This window comes from Ascochyta rabiei, chromosome 9 (assembly GCF_004011695.2).
Source record: "Ascochyta rabiei chromosome 9, complete sequence".
Lineage (NCBI taxonomy): Eukaryota > Fungi > Ascomycota > Dothideomycetes > Pleosporales > Didymellaceae > Ascochyta > Ascochyta rabiei.
In genome coordinates, this window is record NC_082413.1 from 1,614,459 (window position 1) to 1,635,215 (window position 20,757).

The window sequence follows — 20,757 nt, forward strand, 5'->3', positions numbered from 1 at the left end:
GACGATGGGGATGGGGAGGGTGAGGCGGACGAAAGAAGAAAGAGCGAGGCGGCGCGCAAGAAGGCTGGCTGCATCGAGATTATTTCGCGCCCGCCTGGGGAGCCGTGGTTTCGCCGGCTCTGGGCTAGGGCGCAGCAGCTGTGGCGCAGTCCGTTGTGGCTGTCGCAGTCCGTGCCCGGTTTTCTACGTGGAACGTGGCCGTGTCGTGCGTGGATGGACGCACCCTGGGCGCACGCTTGATCCGGTGTCGCATTCTCATGCATTCCTCCTGGTAGCCCTTTGCTCTCCCGGGCTTCTCTTCCGTGCCTGTTCCTCTGCTGCGCCCGGAAAGAAAAGACAGCGGCGCTTTGCTATGCGCCCATAGCTGCCCTGGCCGTCCTCAGCTGTCGACCGCGAAGATGATGCGAGTGCTCGAGGCCAACGCGCCGCCCAAGCAGACAGCCACGGACACCATCAGCACGCTCAGCAGCCGCCTGCAGAGCGCAACCCTCCTTGAGGACCGTCGCGCCGCCATACTCGGACTGCGCAGTTTTGCCAAGGAGTACCCGGCCTCGGTCGCCTCAGGCGCTCTGCGCGGCCTGATTGCATCGCTCACCAAAGATGCAGACGACGTGGACACGCTCAAGGTGGTGCTGGAGACGCTGCTGGCGCTCTTCCACCCAAACGACAACAGCCCGGAAGCCTCCGACGAGATTGCCATGTGGCTTGCAGACGAGTTCACCATGGTGCGCACCCCCTCTCCTCCCCTCTACGTCTGCCAGAACTGAGCTTATGATAGCGCCAAGATAACATGACCATCCTTCTCGACCTCCTCGAGACACCCGACCTCTATTCCCGTCTGTACCCTCTCCAGTTGATCCGAGCCTGCGCCGAAGCACGACCAGAACGGACCCAAGAATGCATCCAGACAGCACCCATGGGCACAAGCCGGCTGGCCACTATGCTGGACGATCCCCGAGATATCATCCGCAATGAGGGTCTCGGTGTGCTCTCCGATCTCACACGCTCCTCGCCCGAGCTGCAGAAGATATTCGTATTCGAGGATGTGTTTGGCAAGGTCTTCAACATGATACACGGCGACGGTGGCCTCACACAAGGCGGCATAGTCGTCCAGGACTGTCTGTCCCTACTGGCGAACCTCATACGATTCAACACGTCCAATCAGACGTACTTTACCAAGATGGAGTATCCCGGTCAATTCGTCAGACTGCTACCCGCTGGAAAGAAGGCGAAGAAGACAAGAGGTGCGCCTGAGGAAGAGGACGACTGGGTCAGCCCGCAGAGCGACAAGAACGTCTGGGGACTGCTGATTATCATGCGCATGTTTCTTGTCAAGGGCAGCGCAGCAACGCCACAGAACCAGACCGCTTTCGTCCAGTACGGCCTTGTCAGACAATTGCTGAACATTGCGTTCGACCCAGCCACCACCATGCTCATCAAGGTCGAGGCTTTGAGTACTTGCGCAGACCTGATCAGAGGCAACCCACGCATGCAGGAGGGCTTCGCACAAGAGCAGGTGCGGCCTTTCATCCAGCCTGCTACAAACGGTGCGGCCACTCCGAACGGTGTCGCAAACGTATATGTTATCGAAGCGCTGCTGAATCTCGTTTTAACGCCGGCCTCGAACGAGCTCTTCGACATGCGCAGTGCGGGTGCAGATTGCATCAAGGCCTACTTCCACAACCATCCCCAGATCCGCGAACACTTTCTCAACCGCGCTATTGGTGGTCACGAGGCTGGTGACGAGACTCAGAATGCCCTGACAATACTGCTAGAAGGATCGCAGGCCTCGCCTGGTGACCCCTATAGGTTATGGTTCGCGGCTACCTTGATCTTCGACCTGATCTTCGACAACTTGCAAGCGAAACACACACTGATGCAAGTAAAAGAAGGGGACGCAGAAAATGGAGAAGAAGTCGTAACGTGCATACAGACGCTGACTGCAAATCTGATCGCGAGCTTGCAGCTTGAAGAAGACGAGCGGATATCCATCGCCTACCTCATGCTTCTTTTGGGCTGGTTGTTCGAAGATGCTGCAGCGGTAGACGATTTTCTTGGCGAGGCGAGCAGTTTGCAAAGCCTCGTGCAGGCTGTCTTGAGGCCAGGAAGCAACCATACTATCAATCGCGGCCTTAGCGCAGCGCTGCTCGGCACCATCTATGAGTTCTCGACAAGAGACTCACCAGTCCCACGCCGCGACCTGCAGAACACCCTCACTGGCAAGCTCGGACGCGAGAAGTATCTGAACGCTATCACCGAGCTACGCAATCACCCATTAATCCGCGACTTCGAGGTTTTACCTCAGCGAGGCGGAGCTGAAGGCGGTCTGCCCGATGTTTTCTTCGTTGATACATGTGTCGACTTTCTCAAAGACAACTTCAGTCGCCTTACCCGGGCGATCGACCGCAACCCGAACATCGAGCAGCATCGATCGCATGACGGGGTCGATCGCGATATAGTTGATTCGTTACGGGGCGAGATTGACGGAAAGGAGCACAGCATTCAAGAGCTGAAAGCGCAATTAATGGCACTGGAGCAAAAGCTGGACCAAGAACATGCTGACCACCGCAAAACACAGCAAGCAGCCGATGAGCAAAGAAACACCCTCAAGCGCATCAACGACAAGCTGCATAATGACCTAGACACCGAGATCAAGAACAAAGATCGCGAGCACAACAAGATCACGCTGGAGTTGGAGAACAAATACAACCTTCAGGTTGCAGCTCTCAACAACAAGCTACAGCAGGCAGCGAAAGAATCAACGCTCGCTGTATCACGGACGAAACAAGAGTACGATGAGAAGCTGCACGAGACGATTAGATCGCGCATCGAAGTCGAGCAGAGACTTGAATTGGCAGAGAAGACTCGTTCAGACGCTTTCGAAAAGATCCGTAGCCTCGAGCAGGCTCATCAACAAGCACGCAACGAGCTTTCGTCCATCAACGAAGTACTACGCAAAGCACAGGCACAAGCTCAGCAGCACAATGCTCAGATACAGCATCTAACAGAGGAGAACGAGTCATTGCAGTCGACAATCGACAAGCTGGAGTCCGAACATCATACTGCTCTCGAGAAGCTCAAATCTGAGCACCAAGCCTACATTCTTGAATTGGAGGCTGCGAACGAGGCCGCTAACCAGAGTGCGCTTGACAAACTTAAGTCTACACAACAGAGCACCACCGACAAACTTGCGTCCTCGCATAAAGCCGAGCTTGAGAAGCTGAGAGCTGATCACAAATCGGCAAATGAGAAAGTATCCAAGCAAACTACGGACCACAAGGCTGCGGTGGATAAGCTCACCTCTGAAGTCACCGATCTCAAAACAAAGCTTCAAGACCAGACATGGAAGGCCACCGAGGCACAACAGAAACTTGCCAAAGCAGAAGCTGCGACCAAGGAGGCACAGGAGAAACTCAAGAAAGCTGAGGTTGCTGCAAGAGAGTCAAGTAAGGAGGAAAGCAAGACGGACACCAAGGCTGCAGACGTTAGCAAGAAACTGATTAAAGATTTGCAAGACAAGCTCAAGAAGTCCGAGGAGGCGGAGAAGGAGAAGCAGACCGAGCTTGACGATTTGCTAGTCATCCTCGGTGACCTCGAGGAGAAGAGGAGTACGGACAAGGTATGTCTCACTGCACCAACATTGAGTGGCATTATGCTGACAAATTGCAGAAACGACTCAAAGAACTCGGTGAAGAGGTCAGCGATGCTGAAGATGATGATGACGAAGAGGATAATGAAGAAGATGAGTAGAACGTTGTCTCGAAATTATCTGGCGCAACTCTTCCTACAAATCGAGGCTGAGGACTTGGGCATTAAGATGTCAGGTTTCGATGTTAGATTCACGAGCTTGGATTCAAGCAGGTTTTTGCGCACAGGTAGTGCAAACCCGGCTTGTCTACAAAGGATGTAGATCAGATGCGCAATTCCCCAGATCTTAAAGCATACTCAAGATGGAGTTCCCCGCTATGTGATGGACCTGTAAGCAGCCAAAAGAACTGCAGTTAGTGTACTACTGCATGCTTTGCCTACACCCGACGGTCCCGAACTCATTATGCTTCACTATCAGATTGACAGGGGGTTATGCACGTCGCTCGTTTAGCCAAACGCGCTTTCCTCGAAGCAGGTGCTGACGTCGCCTGCCCCTTCCACTTCACGTGTAGAAGAGCAATATCCTGCTCAGACCTTACTCATGTGGAGAGTAGCATCCCACATCCCCTCGAACGTCAGGCTGAGCTCATCCTCCGTGGAGCTTTCAAGAAATCTCAGGCCACCCATGGCAGCCTCACCATTTCGACCCCACGTACGTAGCTTCGTAACTTCCACGGTCAACCCGTAAATCATAACTACGAACACGTTTTGTTGCTACAGTCCCCTGCCAAAGTTCAGAGTACTCCTTTTTGGCCTACTTTGGTGCCTCGTTTCCAACTAGCAACACTTCAAATCCACCACCATCATCTTATCATAATGCCAGACTTCACACTCGAAACGCGCCACGGCATAATAAGTGTCACAGATACAGGCCTCAAGAACTCTTCTCCAGCGCTTCTTCTGCTCCACGGCAACAGCTCGTCCTCAAAAATCTTCCGGCACTTACTCGCCTCACCTACTCTAACGACACAATACCGACTGATAACCTTCGACCTTCCAGGTCATGGAGCAAGTAGTAACGCCGCCTCACCAGAGGCTACATACACCATGGCAGGCTACGCAGATCTCGCAGTCCACATCCTGGAACATCTCTGCGTCGAATCCATCGTTATCCTGGGCTGGAGCCTGGGCGGTCACATCGCTCTGGAGATGGTTCCTCTCCTCAAGACCGCGAGTGAAAGAGAATCCCGCATCGTTCACCTCTCTGGGCTGATGCTGATCGGCGCTCCCCCTGCGCTAGGTGCCGAGCAGTGTACACAAGGGTTCAAGGTTCCGACCAACCCCGACGAAGGACAGGAGAACTTGATGGCCAAAGTGCTCTGGACGGAAGAGCAAGCGGAGACGATAGCGCGCAGTTCGGCCCCCGGTGGTAAATCCGAGCTGTTCGAAGACTGGATGCGCAAAGACGCTATCCGAACTGATGGGCGCGCGCGAATGATGATGTTCAAGGCTTTTGTGGAGGGCCGAGGAGTCAATCAGGTGCAAGTTGTGGAAGGGGAGGACGTACTAACTGCGGTGATCAACGGAGCAGAGGAGCCGTTCATAAATTTGGATTACATCGACGGGTTAAATTGGAAGAAGCTTTGGCGGGGAGAATGTGTGAGGTTGGAAGGCAAGAAACATGCGCCGTTCTGGGAAGACCCAAAGGGGTTCGAGGCATTGCTCTTGGAGTTTTTGGGAGACTGTGGGAGTGAGAGCGAGGCGTAGAGCAAATTGGACTTCCACTGCTCTCATGCCGCAGAGAAAGCTGTGTACGAACACCTAATTTTCCCACTTACGAGCAACTGTCCAATGCAAGTCAACATCAGATCTTAGAACTTATGTGGAAGCTTCAGACTACAAAACATTCCAATACACAAGGATGTTATGGCCTCTGGCGACATGAGATCCTCAATTACGAAAATCACCAGGTATTGTTTAGACGACAAGCTTCTGAACTGCTAAAATCATGCCGCACTTCAAACCTCTCTTGTCACGTGTTCAGGTGTATATAGTCTTCTCCCCCCACGCTCCAATCTCTACATCACCACACTCATCTACCAACTCTTCTCTACAAAAGGAGCTCAGAAGCTCCAGGCCTCATCCTCGCTCAGAACAAATAATCTCTGACACATGTCCCGCCTGTCCCTTCTCCTCCGTTCTCTAGCTCTCTCGAAGCAAAAGATACAGACTCGTGTCTGCCTTGTTCTCATCTGCTCGAAGATAATGAACCCACACCCGATAACTTTTGTGTCTCGTGTTCTACATCGTTATTCTCACACCTGCATATCCACTCTTTCTCCTGGGAGCAAATGATCGAAACCCGGAGCTTCGCCTGCTACGTTCTCTCCTTGCCGAGAAAGATCAAAGGCTAGAATCTGTGGGATGTATTGAGCGTCATTCACCCAAAAGCAGCACGAATACGTGCATGTGATGCTTTACGTTGCGATGTCAAGAGTTTAAGGTTTTCAATTCACGCTTTGCTTCTCGTGGCAAATGAACGCAGAGTGCTTTTAGCATTACTTATGTGCACCAAGAGGGAGTGCATCAGCATCTTCAGTATCCGTCGCCCAAGTAAGTATCATGCAGACTGCGCTCGTGCTCATGTGTTGGGTCTACTCGAGTTGGATAAACAAACTTGTCCCATTGCTATCATTATTATTACCATTACTGCGCTTATACACGTTTGCTAGCCCAGGCAATTATCTCACTAGATACCTCCTGTCACAATCTACACACATCTCAACCCTCTCGGCGTTGCTTGACTTAGTAGTCGACGCCATCCTCACTGTACGACTCCGAGGGGTAGTAGTCCGAGGGACCGTCGGCTTCCGGGTAGTAATCAGGTACGTAGTCGTCGCCCTCGTACTCTGGCTCGTAGGAGTCATCGTAAGACTTGTTAACGGGATAACTATCTGAAGAAGGTACCTCCGGCTGGTAGCTATCCTCGTCAGGCTGGTAGCTATCTTCTGTGTAGGCGGAGGAGTCCTCAGTTGGGTAAGAATGAAGAGAAGTCATCTCCTCATCGCAGTCAACACCATCTTCCTGACCATAGCTGTCGTCTGTGCCATAATCGGCGCTCCTGCGCTTGTACTCGCCACCAGAGTTGTCGAGGTAATCTACGGGGAGGGCATTCCAGGGCGCATTGTCAAGACCAAGCTGCTCCGCGGCGCTGTCGTAACCGCCGGCTTCGATGGCGTCGGCGAGCTCGCTGGTCTGGTCTGCGTCATCCCATGGCTTGGGGCCATCGGGGCCGGAATAGTTGTTGTCGATGTCGCTTTCTCCCGGCTGCTCGTAATCGGAGCCATCGTCGTAGCTGCCATCGTCGTAGTTGCCCTCATCGTAGCTTGGGGCATCGTCGTAGCTTGGGGCATCGTCGTAGCTTGGGGCATCGTCGTAGCTTGGAGCATCGTCGTAGCTTGGAGCATCGTCGTAGCTTGGGGCATCGTCGTAGCTTGGAGCATCGTCGTAGCTTCCATCATCGTAGTTGCCATCTTCGTAGCCGCCGTTGTCGTAGCTGTCATCGTTGTAGTCATCCTCGGGGTAAGGAGCAGGCTCCTCGGTGGGATACGGATCATACTCGGGCTCCTCGGTGGGGTACGGATCATACTCAGGCTCCTCGGCCGGGTAAGGATCGTATTCAGGAGTCTCCGTTGGGTAGGAATCATATTCAGTGGTCTCAGTCGGGTAGGAATCGTATTCAGGAGTCTCCGTTGGGTAGGGATCGTATTCAGCAGTCTCCGTTGGGTAGGGATCATACTCGGGGGTCTCGGTCGGGTAAGGATCATACTCAGGAGTCTCAGTTGGGTAAGGGTCGGACTCATAGCTGTTGTCGTCCTCAGTCGGGTAAGCGGGGACAGGGTCTGGCTTGTAGCCATCATCATTCTTCTTGCAGTCGGTAGGGTAGCTATTCACGGTGATAGTGTATCCGGGAACATCGACAGTCTTAGTCTCGGGGATCAAACCCAGGTACTTCTTGCAAGCTTCGACGATGGTACCATCATCGTATGGCACAAGACGACAGGGCCTATCAACACACCAGGCAGCACGGTCGTCGAGCTGGCGTGTATTGAGCTGGCGAGCATGGCGACGGTAGGGTGCCGGAGTGGGGTACGCATCCGGGTACACAGTAGAGGTACTAAGAGACGTCAATCATAGACCACGCATCACTAAGAAAAAGACGACTCACGTCCAGTAGGTGGTGTAGACAGTGCTAGTCACGGTGGCATCCCAGCCTCCCTCTGGAACGTCGGTTGGCTGGTCTGGAGCCTATTTGTGGTTAATATAAGCCTGTGAACCAATTAGGTCTATTTACCTTCGTCATCTCGTCTGGGACCTGGGTGCTCTCGTCAGGCACTTCCGTGCTCTCATCAGGCACCTTGGTGCTCTCGTCGGGCACTTCCGTGCTCTCATCAGGCACCTCCGTAGTCTTGGAGCCCTCTGAAGTTGTATTGGTTGACTCGTAGCCCTTGGACATCTCATAGGATGGGTATTGGGTGGACGTGGGGTAGCCATCCTTGGTAGTTGTCTGGTAGCCATCTTTGGTAGTTGTCTGGTAGCCATCTTTGGTAGTTGTCTGGTAGCCATCTTTGGTAGTTGTCTGGTAGCCATCCTTGGTAGTTGTCGTGTAGCCTTCATCGTCGCAGGTCTTTGCCTCCGGGTATTCAGTAACAGTGACCGGATATCCAGTCACTGTCACATACTCGTCCTCAGGCTCATGACCATAAGTCCAATCGTGGCAAAAGTCCGTGGTAATGTCCGATGGAAGATCATTGAGCACAAGCTCACAGTTGTCGACATCTTCCCAGAAGTCGGCTTTCACGGGCTGCGCATTGTAAGCGAGAGCAAGGAGCAGAGCTCCGGATGAGACACGAGAGAAAGAAGGAGCCATTGTGTCAGCGAGTGATGGGTGAGGTGAGACTGTCTCGGCATGATGTGCAGCAACTTATGTATTCTGCGGTCAAAGGAAAGTCGTTCGCACTGATGTGCTGTTTTCAGTGATGCAGTGTTGATGTGGTCGCCGCACTTTGACTAGGAGCCGTCTAAAGCCGTAACCGTTGATACTTGCTAAATACAGAAATTTGTGTAACGTTTCATGTTCGCTTGTGAGGCTCTATGCACCGAATGTGGAAATGCTGGAGTGGTGTAGCACAGAGCACGTGACGGACCACCACAGAACCGGAAAGCTCAGGAATGTAAACAGCCCCATAGTCGTTTGCAGATGCTTCTTTCACAACGCCTTTAGAAGCCCCTCATTTTTAACGATCCAACTTCCGTCTTTAGGAAAGCCCGGAGCATCGCCATTGGATCCTTGCCAACCTACTGCGCAGTACGCTGCAGCGAGTAGAAAACCAGCATTGCCGGGCATGAAAGGCGGCGGTGTTCCTCCGTCTCCACCCCTGATTGCAAAGCCTGCATCGTCAAACTTCCAATAGTCATATGCAGTGAGGTGATAGATTGCGCGCTCGGGATTTCCAATCCTAGCGCTGTTAATCGCAAGGACGGGTCGACCCCAACCGCGTATATTGGCATCACCCCAGACCTCCCACACTCTGTCTGCAGTGCGCAAAGCTACCGTTGGGTCAACAGCCGGCGTGTCAGGCAATATTCCCTGGAGCATTATGAGGCTGCGCGGATCGCCAGTGAGCTTGGTGTCATTCCACCATGAATTATTGAGTCCATCATAAACAGCGTAAAGGCCATCTACTTGAGGTGGTGGTGCGAGGTTTGCCGCTACGTGTGTCCACTTTTCCGGAACGGCTTGGCCAAGTCTCCGTTTCCAGTCTATAGCAGCGTCTAGCCCATAACGCCAGTACGCGATCTCATAGGCCAGATTCCGCGTAGAGTTTGGCGGCGTATTCTCAGTCACGCCGTAAGCGGGTGGACCGATCTCATATTTATTTGTAGTTGCATTGAGACCTGGATATGACGCCATGTAGTCCGCAGTTGCAGTAAGAACTTTGTCCCAGCGTTGTAGTGTATCTCGCGTAGGTTTAGCTTGGTATGCTAGGTTGGCGAGGTAAAAGGGATGCGGCTGTTGCCACATGAGTACCGCGTTGATGTCCCCTGGAGAGTTGACTCCAGTTTCGAGTTCCGTCATCTTAGGCCATCGAGCACCTTCCCAGCCCATGGATTGGGCACGAGCTGTCGAAGAAGGCAATAGCGTCTCATACATTGCCGGAAAGATGTTGTCGAAATATTGCTGCCTGCCCCAGGTCGACCAATGAGCAAGATGCCACACAACCATCTCCATGTGGAATTTGCCTGGTTTTTATTAGGGCCTCCTGATAGTAAGCTCTTTTGCAGTCCTTACTCACCATACCAACCATTATTCATCAGGCCGCTCTCCTGCGGTGGTTGGCCACTGCCCGCACTATTGATACGCACGTGGTACTGAGACTGGATGATTCGTCGCTGAAGCTCGGTGGCATTGGGATTAGTAGAGGCAGTCAGGTCGATAAACCCACCTGTCTTCCAATACGCATTCCACTCGCGGGTACTTTTGTCTTGGATCTTAGCCGGAAAGCTTGGCACTCGGGAATCAGGTGAGAATAGAGCTGTAAAAGCTATTGATGAAGAATTGGACGTCGAATCCAGAGTATATCTGGGCGCCGTAATCGCGGTCGAGTTCGGGGGCTCGATCCTGGAAAGCCTCAACGGTGTCTTCTTAGGCCAACGAAGATTGACAAAGTAGCTTGTTTCTTGTAACGTATGCCGGATATGCGCAGAAGTACGATTGGTCCCGTCTCCAACAAGAACCGTGGTGTGATTCAGTGGGAAGTCGTACACGCCTGCAAAAACCTCGTACTTGTACTTTGTTGAATGGATTGGCGGGAACGGAAAGTCCAGTTCGACTTGCAGATCACCAGACCGTACAAGATCAGACTCTATGCTGACCGCTATAGCGTCGGAGTCGAAATCGCCTTGAGTCACAACTTTCACACTCATTCCGGCCACTTCGAAGGCTGACGTTATGACCCCGCCCCAAAGGTCAAGCTCCTGTACAGGTTTGGTGATCTCGGACTCATTCAGCGTAGCGCCCTTATATCGAAAGCCAATACGACCAAGGTTGATTCGATTTGGGTTACTAATGAGCCATTGTGTGGCCTGTTTCAGCTTTGGGTCTGGAATATCGTAAAATACTTCCCGGCCATAGGTGTCTCGTGGCAGACCTTTATAGTCAGAAGGTAGTTCACTGCGTCAACTATTAGCACGGTTGTTGTTGCTGCGTCGCCTTAGAGAACATCTTACCCATTGGCTGGAAGCGAGTCATTGTGCCACGCCCAAGAAGACAATGTATTGAAAGGCAAAAATGTCTACCGTAAAGGTTTAGTAGCAGGGAGATGAGCAAGCGCACATGCGCGTACCTGCAGACCTGTGTTGTCTACATTGAATGCAAAGTTGCCATTTCCGACCTGGAGTGGCGTAGTGTCATTATCGATCAATTTTTTCCGAACAATGTTGAATTGCGATACAATCTTCTGCCTGAACCCCAGTAAGCGAGGGTCTGTAATAACCATGAGTCGGACTGTGTTCCAAACTTACCTATCGATGCTGCCAGAGACCAATGACGGCGCTAGTAAAATATAACAGATTTGCGACCAACTTGAATACATCTTGTAGGGTCTCCAGCCAAGTTTCATGAGAGGAACTGATGCTGGTTGTGGGGCTGATCAAGAGCTGAATCGGCGCTGATGCTTTGTACAAGTTATGTTTCAGCATGGGCATCCTTTGAAAGGTGCCAAGGAACCCCATGGGGAGGCCTTGTCCCGGGGTAAATGTAGACCGAAAGCCAATAGAAGAGGATAATCGTGGAACGATTGCGCTAGCGTTCAGAGCATGACGACGTTCCCCGCTGAACACGCTGAGTAATTCTTCCGGTTGCCTTAGCCGGCAACAACAACTTTGGGTAGCATAGACATCACGCGGAGTGAAAATGGGACATGGTTGAGGCAAGTCATATTCGTACAAATATATTAACAGGTGATGTAACTTTGCTTTCACTGCCATCTGTAGGCGTCGCCAGGCAGATAGAAGTTTGCTTCTTCGAATGTGATAACGCGATCCATGTCCAGGAACTGCGAGTCCATGAAAGTATCAGAGAGGTTCAATAAAGACTGATCTTGCATCGCTTGCTGGCTGTTGGGTGCACCAGTAATGCCATTGAAGTGAGAGCTTGGACTAAAGTCATGGCCAAGCTGGTACACGTTCTGACCGTTGCCGGAATGAGTCGTGGTAGCGTGCAGTGTCGTTGCAGCTTTTGCAAGCCCGTGTGGTGATAGTGCGTCGGCGTTCGAATGATTTCCTGACGCCACAGTGGCAGCTGGTAGGGTGCTGTGAGAAGCTCTCCGTCTTGGGCTGAGTGCAGAATGCACACTGTTCAGGCTATGATTCCGCAAATGACCTATAGTAGGTCGATCCTGTGCGAAGCTTCCTGTACGTTGCAGCGGCGTCATGACATTCATCGGGCTGACATGTTGGTGTGACTCCAGCGTTTGGCAGGTGTGGTCGTAGAAGTCGAACCTGTATTGCGGATCCTGCAAGCACGCTTCATGAAGGCGCTCGAGGTGACGCGCGTACACACCTGCTTGACTGACTGGTCTTAGTTTGGCTACGTTGTGCTCCCATCTCTTCGACATCTCCCACAGATCACGAACTAGTCGCTCGAATTCTGGTCGTAGCAGACCTCGGTTAGCCTGGTGTTCGAATAAGAGGGCTTTAGCTGCCACAAAAGCGCAGAAAGCAAACTGTACATTGACGAATGGTATTAATGTGTACGTGAGGAATTTGCTGACGATATTCGAGGCTTCGATAGCCGCAAGCTCACACGTTTGAGCGCTGCACTCTTTGGGCAATGCGACGTAATCGTTCCAACTTTTTGCTGGAAATGCAATGGGATGGTGAAGTAGAATCATCGAGGTATTGTGTGTGATATGCGCAAGGGTAAGGTTCGGATCCATGTCGACAACCTCCCTGTTTGCCGAAATATTGGAATCCCGCCAGCGCGGTGGTAGAAACAGCTTCCATTGTACTAACCTCAGATCCAGCTCCTTAAAGCGGGTCAGCCAATTGACTGCGTGTTCTTTGTCTCGAGCGTTAATCCTCTGCTGTAGGAAGAATGTTGTCACTTGGCTAAGTGATTCTGTAGCTTCCACGCAGTAAGCGAAAGCGCCTAGTTTTGATGCATCGATGTAGCCATTGGCAGAGTTGGGGCTCGCTCCTTGAGGTTGCTCGGCTGCAGGATCGTCTTCGCTGTATGGTGCAGGCACGTTTGCTAAGGACCGGCCAATTCTTGCAGCTGCTTTGTTCCAGATGCCAAAGTACGGTGTGACAACAGGCTCCTCACGGGTGAAGTAGCCACCGTCAGCCGGCAGACGCCGGTGGACGTCATCAGATGTCAGGCTTGTGTCCCAGCCTGTGCTTACTGAGCAAAAGCGGTCGAGCATGAAGACTATCCAGAATAGTCTTCTCTGCTCTTCCAGTTCCGTCCAGTCATTGGAAGGCTGTACCAACCGTACAGGCTTCATGAGTGCTCCATCCTGGAACGCAGCGGAGGGCTCGGACGTCAACTGTAAATAGCCAATAGTCCTAGTCAGACTGCCTATGAGAGGCCACGCACGATGGTTTTGGCCATTGTTGAGCTTTACAGTGTCAGTGAGAGAGAATGACTGCAAGGCAGATACGTACATAATCAAAGACAATAAAGATCAGTGCTTGCAGGCTCTCAATAGACACTGACCTGGTGGCATGGGTCTCTACAATGATATGGGAGATGCTGGATTGCCGTTGAATTTGGTCATCATCTAGAAAGAGATCGTTTGGGTCCATGTGCCGCAAGGCCACCGCGACTAAGGCATGTAGGAAAAGCAACAAGCCATTGCTGCAGATACCCTCCCTGACTTTGTTTTGCAGTCTCTTTTTGTGTATGTACGGGATCCAGTGATGGAACGATGTGGTGAAAAAGTCCACAACTTTTAGAAGTAAAGGCTGGGACGGCAGATGCTGAGCAAGGTCAACTTCCTCAGTGGCAAACAGCCAACGTTCTGCGTCTGGCTCATCGTGTTTGCGCTTCAGTGTGTTCGTTATTGCTTCAGTTTGTTGCGTAGAAGCATCTGCAGGCGACTGTTGTTGAGCAGTACCGGTAGCTGTCACATCCTGATTGATTTGGAATACTGGAGCTGCAACTTCCACGGTTGCTTCTGCTCCCTTGTGAAAGAATCTGTCATCGCCCCTACGTTCCAGCTCGTTTGTGTACTGTGGCCGCACGTTGCCTGCGTCGTCCAGCAAAATGCTTTCCAGTAAAGCTACCGATGTCAGACATAGCTTGCAATTGGGCGATTGCATAGGCGCGTACCAACGCGACGCGTCAAGGCCTCAACAGCCCCAGGTTTCAGCCCCGGCTTCTGCTTCGGAATGTACACGCACTCCGTTGCTGCACTCAAGGTTACCAGTGCTCAACGAGGACTTTTGATATGCGCTTACATAACCTCAGACAGTGAGAGCAAACCGGCTGTTCACGAGAGCATTTCAGCTTCCGCTTCTTGCACGATGCGCAGGCTGGTTGATCCTCGCCGACAACCGATGGGCCGTCATCCTCACCGGTGTGGCTTCTATTGCTCACGGAGAAATTGGTCCAGCCCGCCGACATTTGTACGACATCATCAACCGTTCGCAAGAAAGGATTGTGGAGAGGATGTGCGCGGCGGGCGGCGGGTTAAATCAGCTCTCCGCCCCATGCTTGAGCGGGGCTCGCTTCGTTCTCGGCTGATCAACCCAACTGGGGAGCCTTCCGACCCCATTTCTCAATTTCTTCCGCCTACGGAACAATCTCAGAGATGCGCAACTGTTGTTCGAGGTGGCACGGATGCATTGCCAGGAAGGGTTGAGATGGGTAGTGGCGCGATGAGCAGCTTGCTCGCACGCCGATGAACGCGCCAGGCACGCTGAAGCACTTTGCCGCCTGCACATGTCAGCCTTACTAAAACAATATCAAGCACAGTGGTTGCTTGAAGCGACATCACTGAGGTCCTTCAGATCAGCCCAAACCCCGCAGCGATATGCCGCCCCTCGCAGGCTTCTCCAACAATGCCTTTGAGACTCATCAAGACTCTCAAACTGCAGCCTTGGCATTGCTTTGCGCTCTAAAGCCTTATCAATCCCCTGGCGGAGCACGCATAAAGCTAGCTTTGGCTACCGGAACCCATTTCGACGATGTCGCTGCACAGCTAGAGGGTTTCGCCGTGCACTGTGGTCGGTGGGAACGTTGTTGCATTCCAAGGTTGTCACGCAGGATCATGAGCTCATTCAGCCGTATGTTGATGGACTTGCAAACGGCACTGACCCAGGACACTCTGAATACTGGGGGCCCGTGGTGCTTCGTGACCAGCGGTTTGTACAAACCCCCGACAAGTCATATAGTCTTCCACTTACTCCTGAGCAGGATGGTGGAAATGGAGATCATCTCTTTTGCTTTGCTGGCAGCGCCAGACGCCATGTTCCATTCACAGACTGCTAAAGCAAGACACAACATCAGAATGTGGTTGGAAACCATTAATGGCAAGGACTTTCCAATAACCAACTGGTTGTGGTTCCGTGTGATGACGAATCTCGCACTTGTTAAGGTGTGCGGTGTTCCACACGAGCAGGTTCGCGACGCAATGAGAGAAGACCTAGATCAGATGGAACAATTCTATCTGGGTCAGGGGTGGGCAGCAGATGGGATGTGGAGTGACGAGGGGCGGCAGGCGGACTACTATTCTGGAAGCTTTGCGATACAGTTCTCGCAACTCATCTATGTAAAGATGGCTCGAGACCTTGATCCTGAGCGGTGTGCACGGTTCCGCCGTCGTGCTGAAGAATTCTCCTTGTCATTTTGGAGATACTTCGATGCTAACGGTGAGTGTTACTCGGAACTGGTTTAAAGTGCACCCGTCTCACACTAAGCAGGTGCTGCGATTCCCTTCGGACGAAGTCTTACTTACAGATTCGCATTCGCTGGTTTTTGGTCTGCTGCTGCATTTGCAGAAGTAGACTTGCCTGAGCCACTCAACGATTGGGGTATCGTGAAAGGACTCCTCCTCCGTCACTTCCGGTGGTGGAGCAACAAGCACGACATTTTCAACGTTGACGGCTGCTTGAACATTGGTTTTGCATACCCGAACTTCTATATGTGTGAAGACTACAACTCTCCACAATCAGTGTACTGGGCTCTGAAATCGTTCCTGGCGTTAGGTCTTCCACAAGATCATCCTTTCTGGACAGCGAAGGAGAAAGATTTACCCAGAGACAACGCTCTTGCAACCCCTGTGAAGGAGCCGATGCACATAGTGTGCAACACCGGAAACCATCACTACCTCCTCTCCTCTGGTCAATTTTGCCCCTGGCCGCTCAAAGCCACTGAAGCAAAATATGGCAAATTCGCGTACTCTTCACATTTTACCTTCAGTGTGCCTACAGGCCCCTTGATCCAGCAGATGGCGCCGGACAGTACGATTGCAATCAGTAAAGACGGAGGTGACACTTGGCGTACACCGTGGAAAGTGAAAACCAACGAACGACGATCGAGAGCACAGCTCTGGAGAGGCGACAGGGCCCTCGAAAAAATACCGACATTCCAAAGTTTGTGGAAACCGTGGAAAGACGCTGACATAAACGTGAGAACAATCCTGATAGCGCCTTGCTCTCGGTGGCCGGACTGGTATGTGCGATTCACTAGCGTGGAAAACATGAGTGCGGTCCCTGTTACCTTGAACATTGTGCAGGGGGGTTTTGCAATCCAAGGGCGAGGATCGAAGAGAGGCGAAGTTCTTCCAAAACTCACTGGAAGCGCTGGTATCAAGGCCGGCAATAGTTTGTCCTTTGCAGAAGGTACCCTGGAGTCAACCAGCGACGCATTAGTCTGCTCCGATGCAGGAACAAGCGGCATAAAAGCCATCACTCTCGAAACGGCCGCAGGAGATGAGCACTCGCTTGAAGATGTTACTACCAATGGCGAGGTCCTCAAACCAGACGCCAACACCAACCTGATGTGGCAGAGAACTCTAATTCCAACAATCAAGTCGGAGACCAAAACGATCGAGCAGGGACGTAGCATCTACCTTGTATCCGCTGTATTTGCGGTGGCTAGGACTTCAGCCGCACCCAAGCAATACGGGAAACTAGACTTGCAGAAATTGTGGGATGAGACACCCGTTATTTATGCTGGTCAGCTTAGAAGTAAGGCACCAAGGACAGATCAAGAGTACATCGATATAGTGGATACAGACTAGACTTGCTCCGACAAATCAGCATATCGCTATGGTTCTTGCACATATATTGATCCTTTGTGCCGTCCATACGCTCCTTCGGCGTAACTAGCCATGCACAGCCAAGTCGACATCAGCGACGCAATATATCCACATATACACTTTTCAGAAGATGACTTATTCCATCATCCATCCAAACATCGATTTTTCACTACAAGAGCCCGGCCCTCAACAACTTGTTTCCAAATTCCAACAAATAATAATCCGCATACACCAGCCCGTGGTCTTTGTATTTCTTATGCGCGTCCGGGTTCCAGTTCGTGGTACTGTTCCTCAAAATGGCATCAAAGCCACTTTCCTCGACTTTGATTTCTGCCGCACCTGCGCCATTGACCAGTGTCCTGACTGGCGCTTCGAAGGAAGCGAAATCCCGATCGTAAGACATGTCGAGTGTTTGACGCACAATCTGCAAGGCGATGTCAAGGAAACTGGTCGATGGGTCGGCGATATGCGATGCTTCCGAAGTAGACAAGCTTTGGAGGGATTGGTGAATGATGAGCAGACCATTGGCAGTAGCCATAGCAGCTGAAACGTCCCGTAGTGGTTCCGAAAGGTCGTCGAGTGGGGCGTCGAAGTCCCATAGTGGGATGAGAGGGTGGTGCCATTTCCCTTCTCCTTCCCTGCATCGCCGCAAAAAGTACTCTGCGCATTTGATTGCTGTTTGGAGATACTTGATGTCTTTGGTCCATGTGTAGACTTGCGCAAAACCCATTATTGCCCACGCTTGGCCGCGACTCCATGTTGACTCGTCTTTGTGCCCCTGATTGGTCATCTTCGCTTGGGAGAGGCCGGTACGTGGGTCGAAGTTCACGAGGTGGTAGGAGGAAAAGTCTGGGCGTAGGATCTCGTGAATGATCGAGTCCGCGTGTTGGGTTGCGATGTCGATCAGAGTTTGGTCATGTTGGTTGTGGCCGACATAATAGAGCAAATCGAGATCTGAAATTGTAAATTTTGAGCCGAATGAATTAAGAAGGTAAAGACTTACTGCACATGCTATCAATGATAACCAGGAAGTTAGTGTTCATGTCAGTAATTGAATAGCGGTCGTTGATTGCGACGTCCCAACTTCTGATCGCTTTGACTTTCTCGTCGTATCTCGAGGCGAGTGCATACGCAGCGTTGACCACAGACTGGAGGCTTTCTTTGTTCCCTGTCAGCTCCCAATCCTTCTGTAAAGCAGGCTGTATAATGAAGCCCATGTCATGCGTATCAGTACGCGTACTCATTTGATTGATCGCAACATTCCAGTGTCGGCCAATCTTCAGTAGCTGCTCCTGGAACTGTGGACGAACATGTTCTGGTATGTCTAGAGCTTGCGGATATCGTACTGCGCGCTCAATGATTGTGTATATGCATCCAGGGAAGAAACCGCATGTCCAAAAATCTGCTTCTCGCTCCTCATAACGCCCTGCGTCGGGGCCAGTTTGAGGTACGGTGTGTGGGTATGTCAGCAGTGGAGCCTGTTGCGCTTCAGAAGGTAATCATTTGATCTAGCAGTACCAGTACCTACTGCTTGCTTTAATCCTCGCTGAGCCACTTGAAATACTTTCGCAGCTACGTTCTCAGAATACAACTCCCTCAAGTCTACACCCCTGATGCTGTTGTAAAAATAAGCACTAGCTCCCCGCTATGGAATGGTCGTTTCGTTGCTTGCCTTGGAGTCGCATTCCTCTTTGAGTCTGTCGTGTTACCACCCATCCTGATGTTTCGTAATCTCGATTTGACAATCTTGTGTATGCCCAACTACAAAAGACGTGAATTCCTTAACAGCGTTTGGAAAGCGACGTTTCACTTGCCCGACTGCTAAATGCTTAGTGGAATATTGGATTCACGTAGCACGAGCGAGTGAAATATTTCAGAATCTTTTTTTCCTCTGCTGCAGGTCAACAGCCGTGTCATTATCGGCGTGATGGTAAGCTGGATGTGCGGGATCGGCAATCACCCGAAGCCCGTTGTTCATGCGGGACATCATCCGCCGGCCGCACCACACCTCGGGAAGCTGTCCATGTTTGTAAAGAAACTACGTCACAAGAATCATTGGTGCCAAGAGGTGCTGCTGGAAGGGTTTCCGGTTTGGGCGATCTTGTATTGTATTTCATTTATGCAAGGCTTGGAGCTCCGTTCTTTTGCTTGAGCATGCTTTACTCTCCACAATTTCTCCGCAATATTGTCTAGAAGATTGGGGGGAACTAATGTCCTGATTGTACTAGCGTTCACGTTGCTCGTATAGGTAGTATACTAGCATGCGTAGAAACGGTCGTATATAGTAGTGTTGGAGTTTGAGACCCCATGTGAAGTTCTTCACGTCGTCATTGATTGTGCCACAGGCGATCATGTTGTTTACCATTTTTGCTCCAGCACTTCTGCTGAGCACAGTTGCTTCAGCCCTTCCTGAAGTCAAGCGTGCTGTTACGCTTCCTCTTTCCACCAAAGGCCGCGACATTGTCGATGCTAATGGCGATGTTTTCTACTTTGCGTCAACAAACTGGCCTGGACACCAGGAGGTTATGGTTCCTGAAGGTCTTCAGCACGCATCAGTCAAGGACATCGTTTCCTGGTTTCCAAAATTCGGGTTGAATTCTGTACGCTTGACCTTCGCCATCGAAATGGTGGACGACTATGTCAACAAAAGTCCAAATCAGACCCTGGAGAAGAGTTTTATCAATTCACTTGGCGAAGCAAACGGAACTGTAGTGCTCAACCAGATCCTAGAGAAGAATCCGGAGTTTACCAAAGAGACTACAAGACTGGAAGTATGGGATGCCGTAGCAAAAGAGCTTTCGAGCCAGGGCGTGATCATCCATCTGGACAACCATGTCAGTAAAGCATTCTGGTGCTGTAGCGACAACGACGGTAATGGATGGTTTGGCGAAAAGTTTTTCGATGTTGAAAATTGGAAACGCGGCCTTGCGTTCATGGCAACACACGTACGTTATCCCTGAAGGTGTTCGAACCATAGCTAAATGGACCCTGCTGAATTGAAACAGGCAAAGGAGAACTGGCCCACTTTTTCTTCTATCGGTCTGCGCAACGAGCTCAGAAGCGCAACCAATTCCGAGCCTGTCGATTGGTACATTTGGTACATCCACATGACCTCTGCAGCGAAAGCTGTGCATGAGGCAGACCCCAACGCTTTGATCTTCTTTTCCGGTCTCTCTTATGATACCTACATCGATCCAATTCCACTCGGCAAGACTTTGAATGGCACTGCTGGAAAGTCAACGGCCAACAAGACTGCGGTATTCAAGCCTGATGATTTCGCGTTCAAGGACAAGATCGTACTTGAAATCCACAAGTATGACTTCGAAGCAACCCAAGACGACTGTGAGACTTTCAAGAGCAAATGGTACAAGAAGGGTTTCCAGAGCGTCAATCCTAATGATCCATCTACCAAGTACCTATTTCCCGTGGTCATTTCGGAGTGGGGGTTTCCTCACAACGGAACGTACTGGAATCAGACCACATACGCCAAGTGTCTGGTCGAGATGGTGGAGGAATACAAGGTCAGCTGGATGCATTGGGACATCTCCGGTTCTTTCTATCTGCAGACTCGCCCAGGTCGGAAGCCGCAGGAAAGCATTCAAGGACTGGAGGAGTTGTGGGGTTTGCTGAACTACGACTGGTCAGCCATACGTTCCTCCATTACCCTCGAGAATAGCTTGTACAAGATGATCGGTGCGCTAAGCTGAGTCGGGTGCTGAAATATTCACTGGTGGAAGTGGATTTTGTAAACGAAATGAATATGCAGCATTTCCAAGATCTCAAACTTCTTGGTGATATTGGTTCGACCCTCGCATTTCATACTCTGCTAAATATACGAGAACTT

At 51.4% G+C, this 20,757-nt stretch overlaps 9 protein-coding genes across 9 annotated transcripts, besides 1 other annotated feature; 5 read left to right on the forward strand and 4 right to left on the reverse strand.

Annotated features, from left to right (window-relative positions):
* Positions 1–398: 398 nt before the first annotated feature.
* Positions 399–3,750, forward strand: EKO05_0006049 (Type I protein arginine methyltransferase; the record flags this gene model as incomplete). The annotated part of the gene is made up of 3 exons (XM_038939794.1): positions 399–725; positions 779–3,619; positions 3,670–3,750. The coding sequence occupies 3 exons, from the start codon at positions 399–401 to the stop codon at positions 3,748–3,750; spliced, it is 3,249 nt and encodes a 1,082-aa protein (XP_038799056.1).
* Positions 3,703–3,746: a tandem repeat.
* A 714-nt stretch (positions 3,751–4,464) lies between the features above and the next one.
* EKO05_0006050 (uncharacterized protein) lies at positions 4,465–5,355 on the forward strand (the record flags this gene model as incomplete). Its single annotated transcript, XM_038945909.1, has 1 exon — positions 4,465–5,355. One exon carries the CDS (start codon positions 4,465–4,467, stop codon positions 5,353–5,355), a length of 891 nt encoding a protein of 296 aa, XP_038799057.1.
* A 1,038-nt stretch (positions 5,356–6,393) lies between these two features.
* On the reverse strand, positions 6,394–8,518 carry EKO05_0006051 (uncharacterized protein; the record flags this gene model as incomplete). The annotated part of the gene is made up of 3 exons (XM_038939855.1): positions 6,394–7,765; positions 7,817–7,896; positions 7,943–8,518. The coding sequence occupies 3 exons, from the start codon at positions 8,516–8,518 to the stop codon at positions 6,394–6,396; spliced, it is 2,028 nt and encodes a 675-aa protein (XP_038799058.1).
* A 339-nt stretch (positions 8,519–8,857) lies between these two features.
* EKO05_0006052 (uncharacterized protein) lies at positions 8,858–11,243 on the reverse strand (the record flags this gene model as incomplete). Its single annotated transcript, XM_038939944.1, has 5 exons — positions 8,858–9,891; positions 9,945–10,822; positions 10,879–10,943; positions 10,995–11,112; positions 11,173–11,243. The coding sequence occupies 5 exons, from the start codon at positions 11,241–11,243 to the stop codon at positions 8,858–8,860; spliced, it is 2,166 nt and encodes a 721-aa protein (XP_038799059.1).
* A 384-nt stretch (positions 11,244–11,627) lies between these two features.
* Positions 11,628–14,275, reverse strand: EKO05_0006053 (uncharacterized protein; the record flags this gene model as incomplete). Its single annotated transcript, XM_038939737.1, has 4 exons — positions 11,628–13,268; positions 13,315–13,931; positions 13,982–14,059; positions 14,110–14,275. 4 exons carry the CDS (start codon positions 14,273–14,275, stop codon positions 11,628–11,630), a joined length of 2,502 nt encoding a protein of 833 aa, XP_038799060.1.
* Positions 14,276–14,684: 409 nt separating this feature from the next.
* On the forward strand, positions 14,685–15,201 carry EKO05_0006054 (uncharacterized protein; the record flags this gene model as incomplete). Its single annotated transcript, XM_059636727.1, has 2 exons — positions 14,685–15,015; positions 15,068–15,201. 2 exons carry the CDS (start codon positions 14,685–14,687, stop codon positions 15,199–15,201), a joined length of 465 nt encoding a protein of 154 aa, XP_059492710.1.
* A 227-nt stretch (positions 15,202–15,428) lies between these two features.
* On the forward strand, positions 15,429–16,895 carry EKO05_0006055 (uncharacterized protein; the record flags this gene model as incomplete). The annotated part of the gene is made up of 2 exons (XM_038939663.2): positions 15,429–15,522; positions 15,574–16,895. The coding sequence occupies 2 exons, from the start codon at positions 15,429–15,431 to the stop codon at positions 16,893–16,895; spliced, it is 1,416 nt and encodes a 471-aa protein (XP_038799061.2).
* A 187-nt stretch (positions 16,896–17,082) lies between these two features.
* EKO05_0006056 (uncharacterized protein) lies at positions 17,083–18,629 on the reverse strand (the record flags this gene model as incomplete). Its single annotated transcript, XM_038939952.2, has 4 exons — positions 17,083–17,867; positions 17,917–18,391; positions 18,442–18,529; positions 18,586–18,629. The coding sequence occupies 4 exons, from the start codon at positions 18,627–18,629 to the stop codon at positions 17,083–17,085; spliced, it is 1,392 nt and encodes a 463-aa protein (XP_038799062.2).
* Positions 18,630–19,264: 635 nt separating this feature from the next.
* On the forward strand, positions 19,265–20,620 carry EKO05_0006057 (uncharacterized protein; the record flags this gene model as incomplete). The annotated part of the gene is made up of 2 exons (XM_038939785.1): positions 19,265–19,858; positions 19,919–20,620. 2 exons carry the CDS (start codon positions 19,265–19,267, stop codon positions 20,618–20,620), a joined length of 1,296 nt encoding a protein of 431 aa, XP_038799063.1.
* Positions 20,621–20,757: the final 137 nt, after the last annotated feature.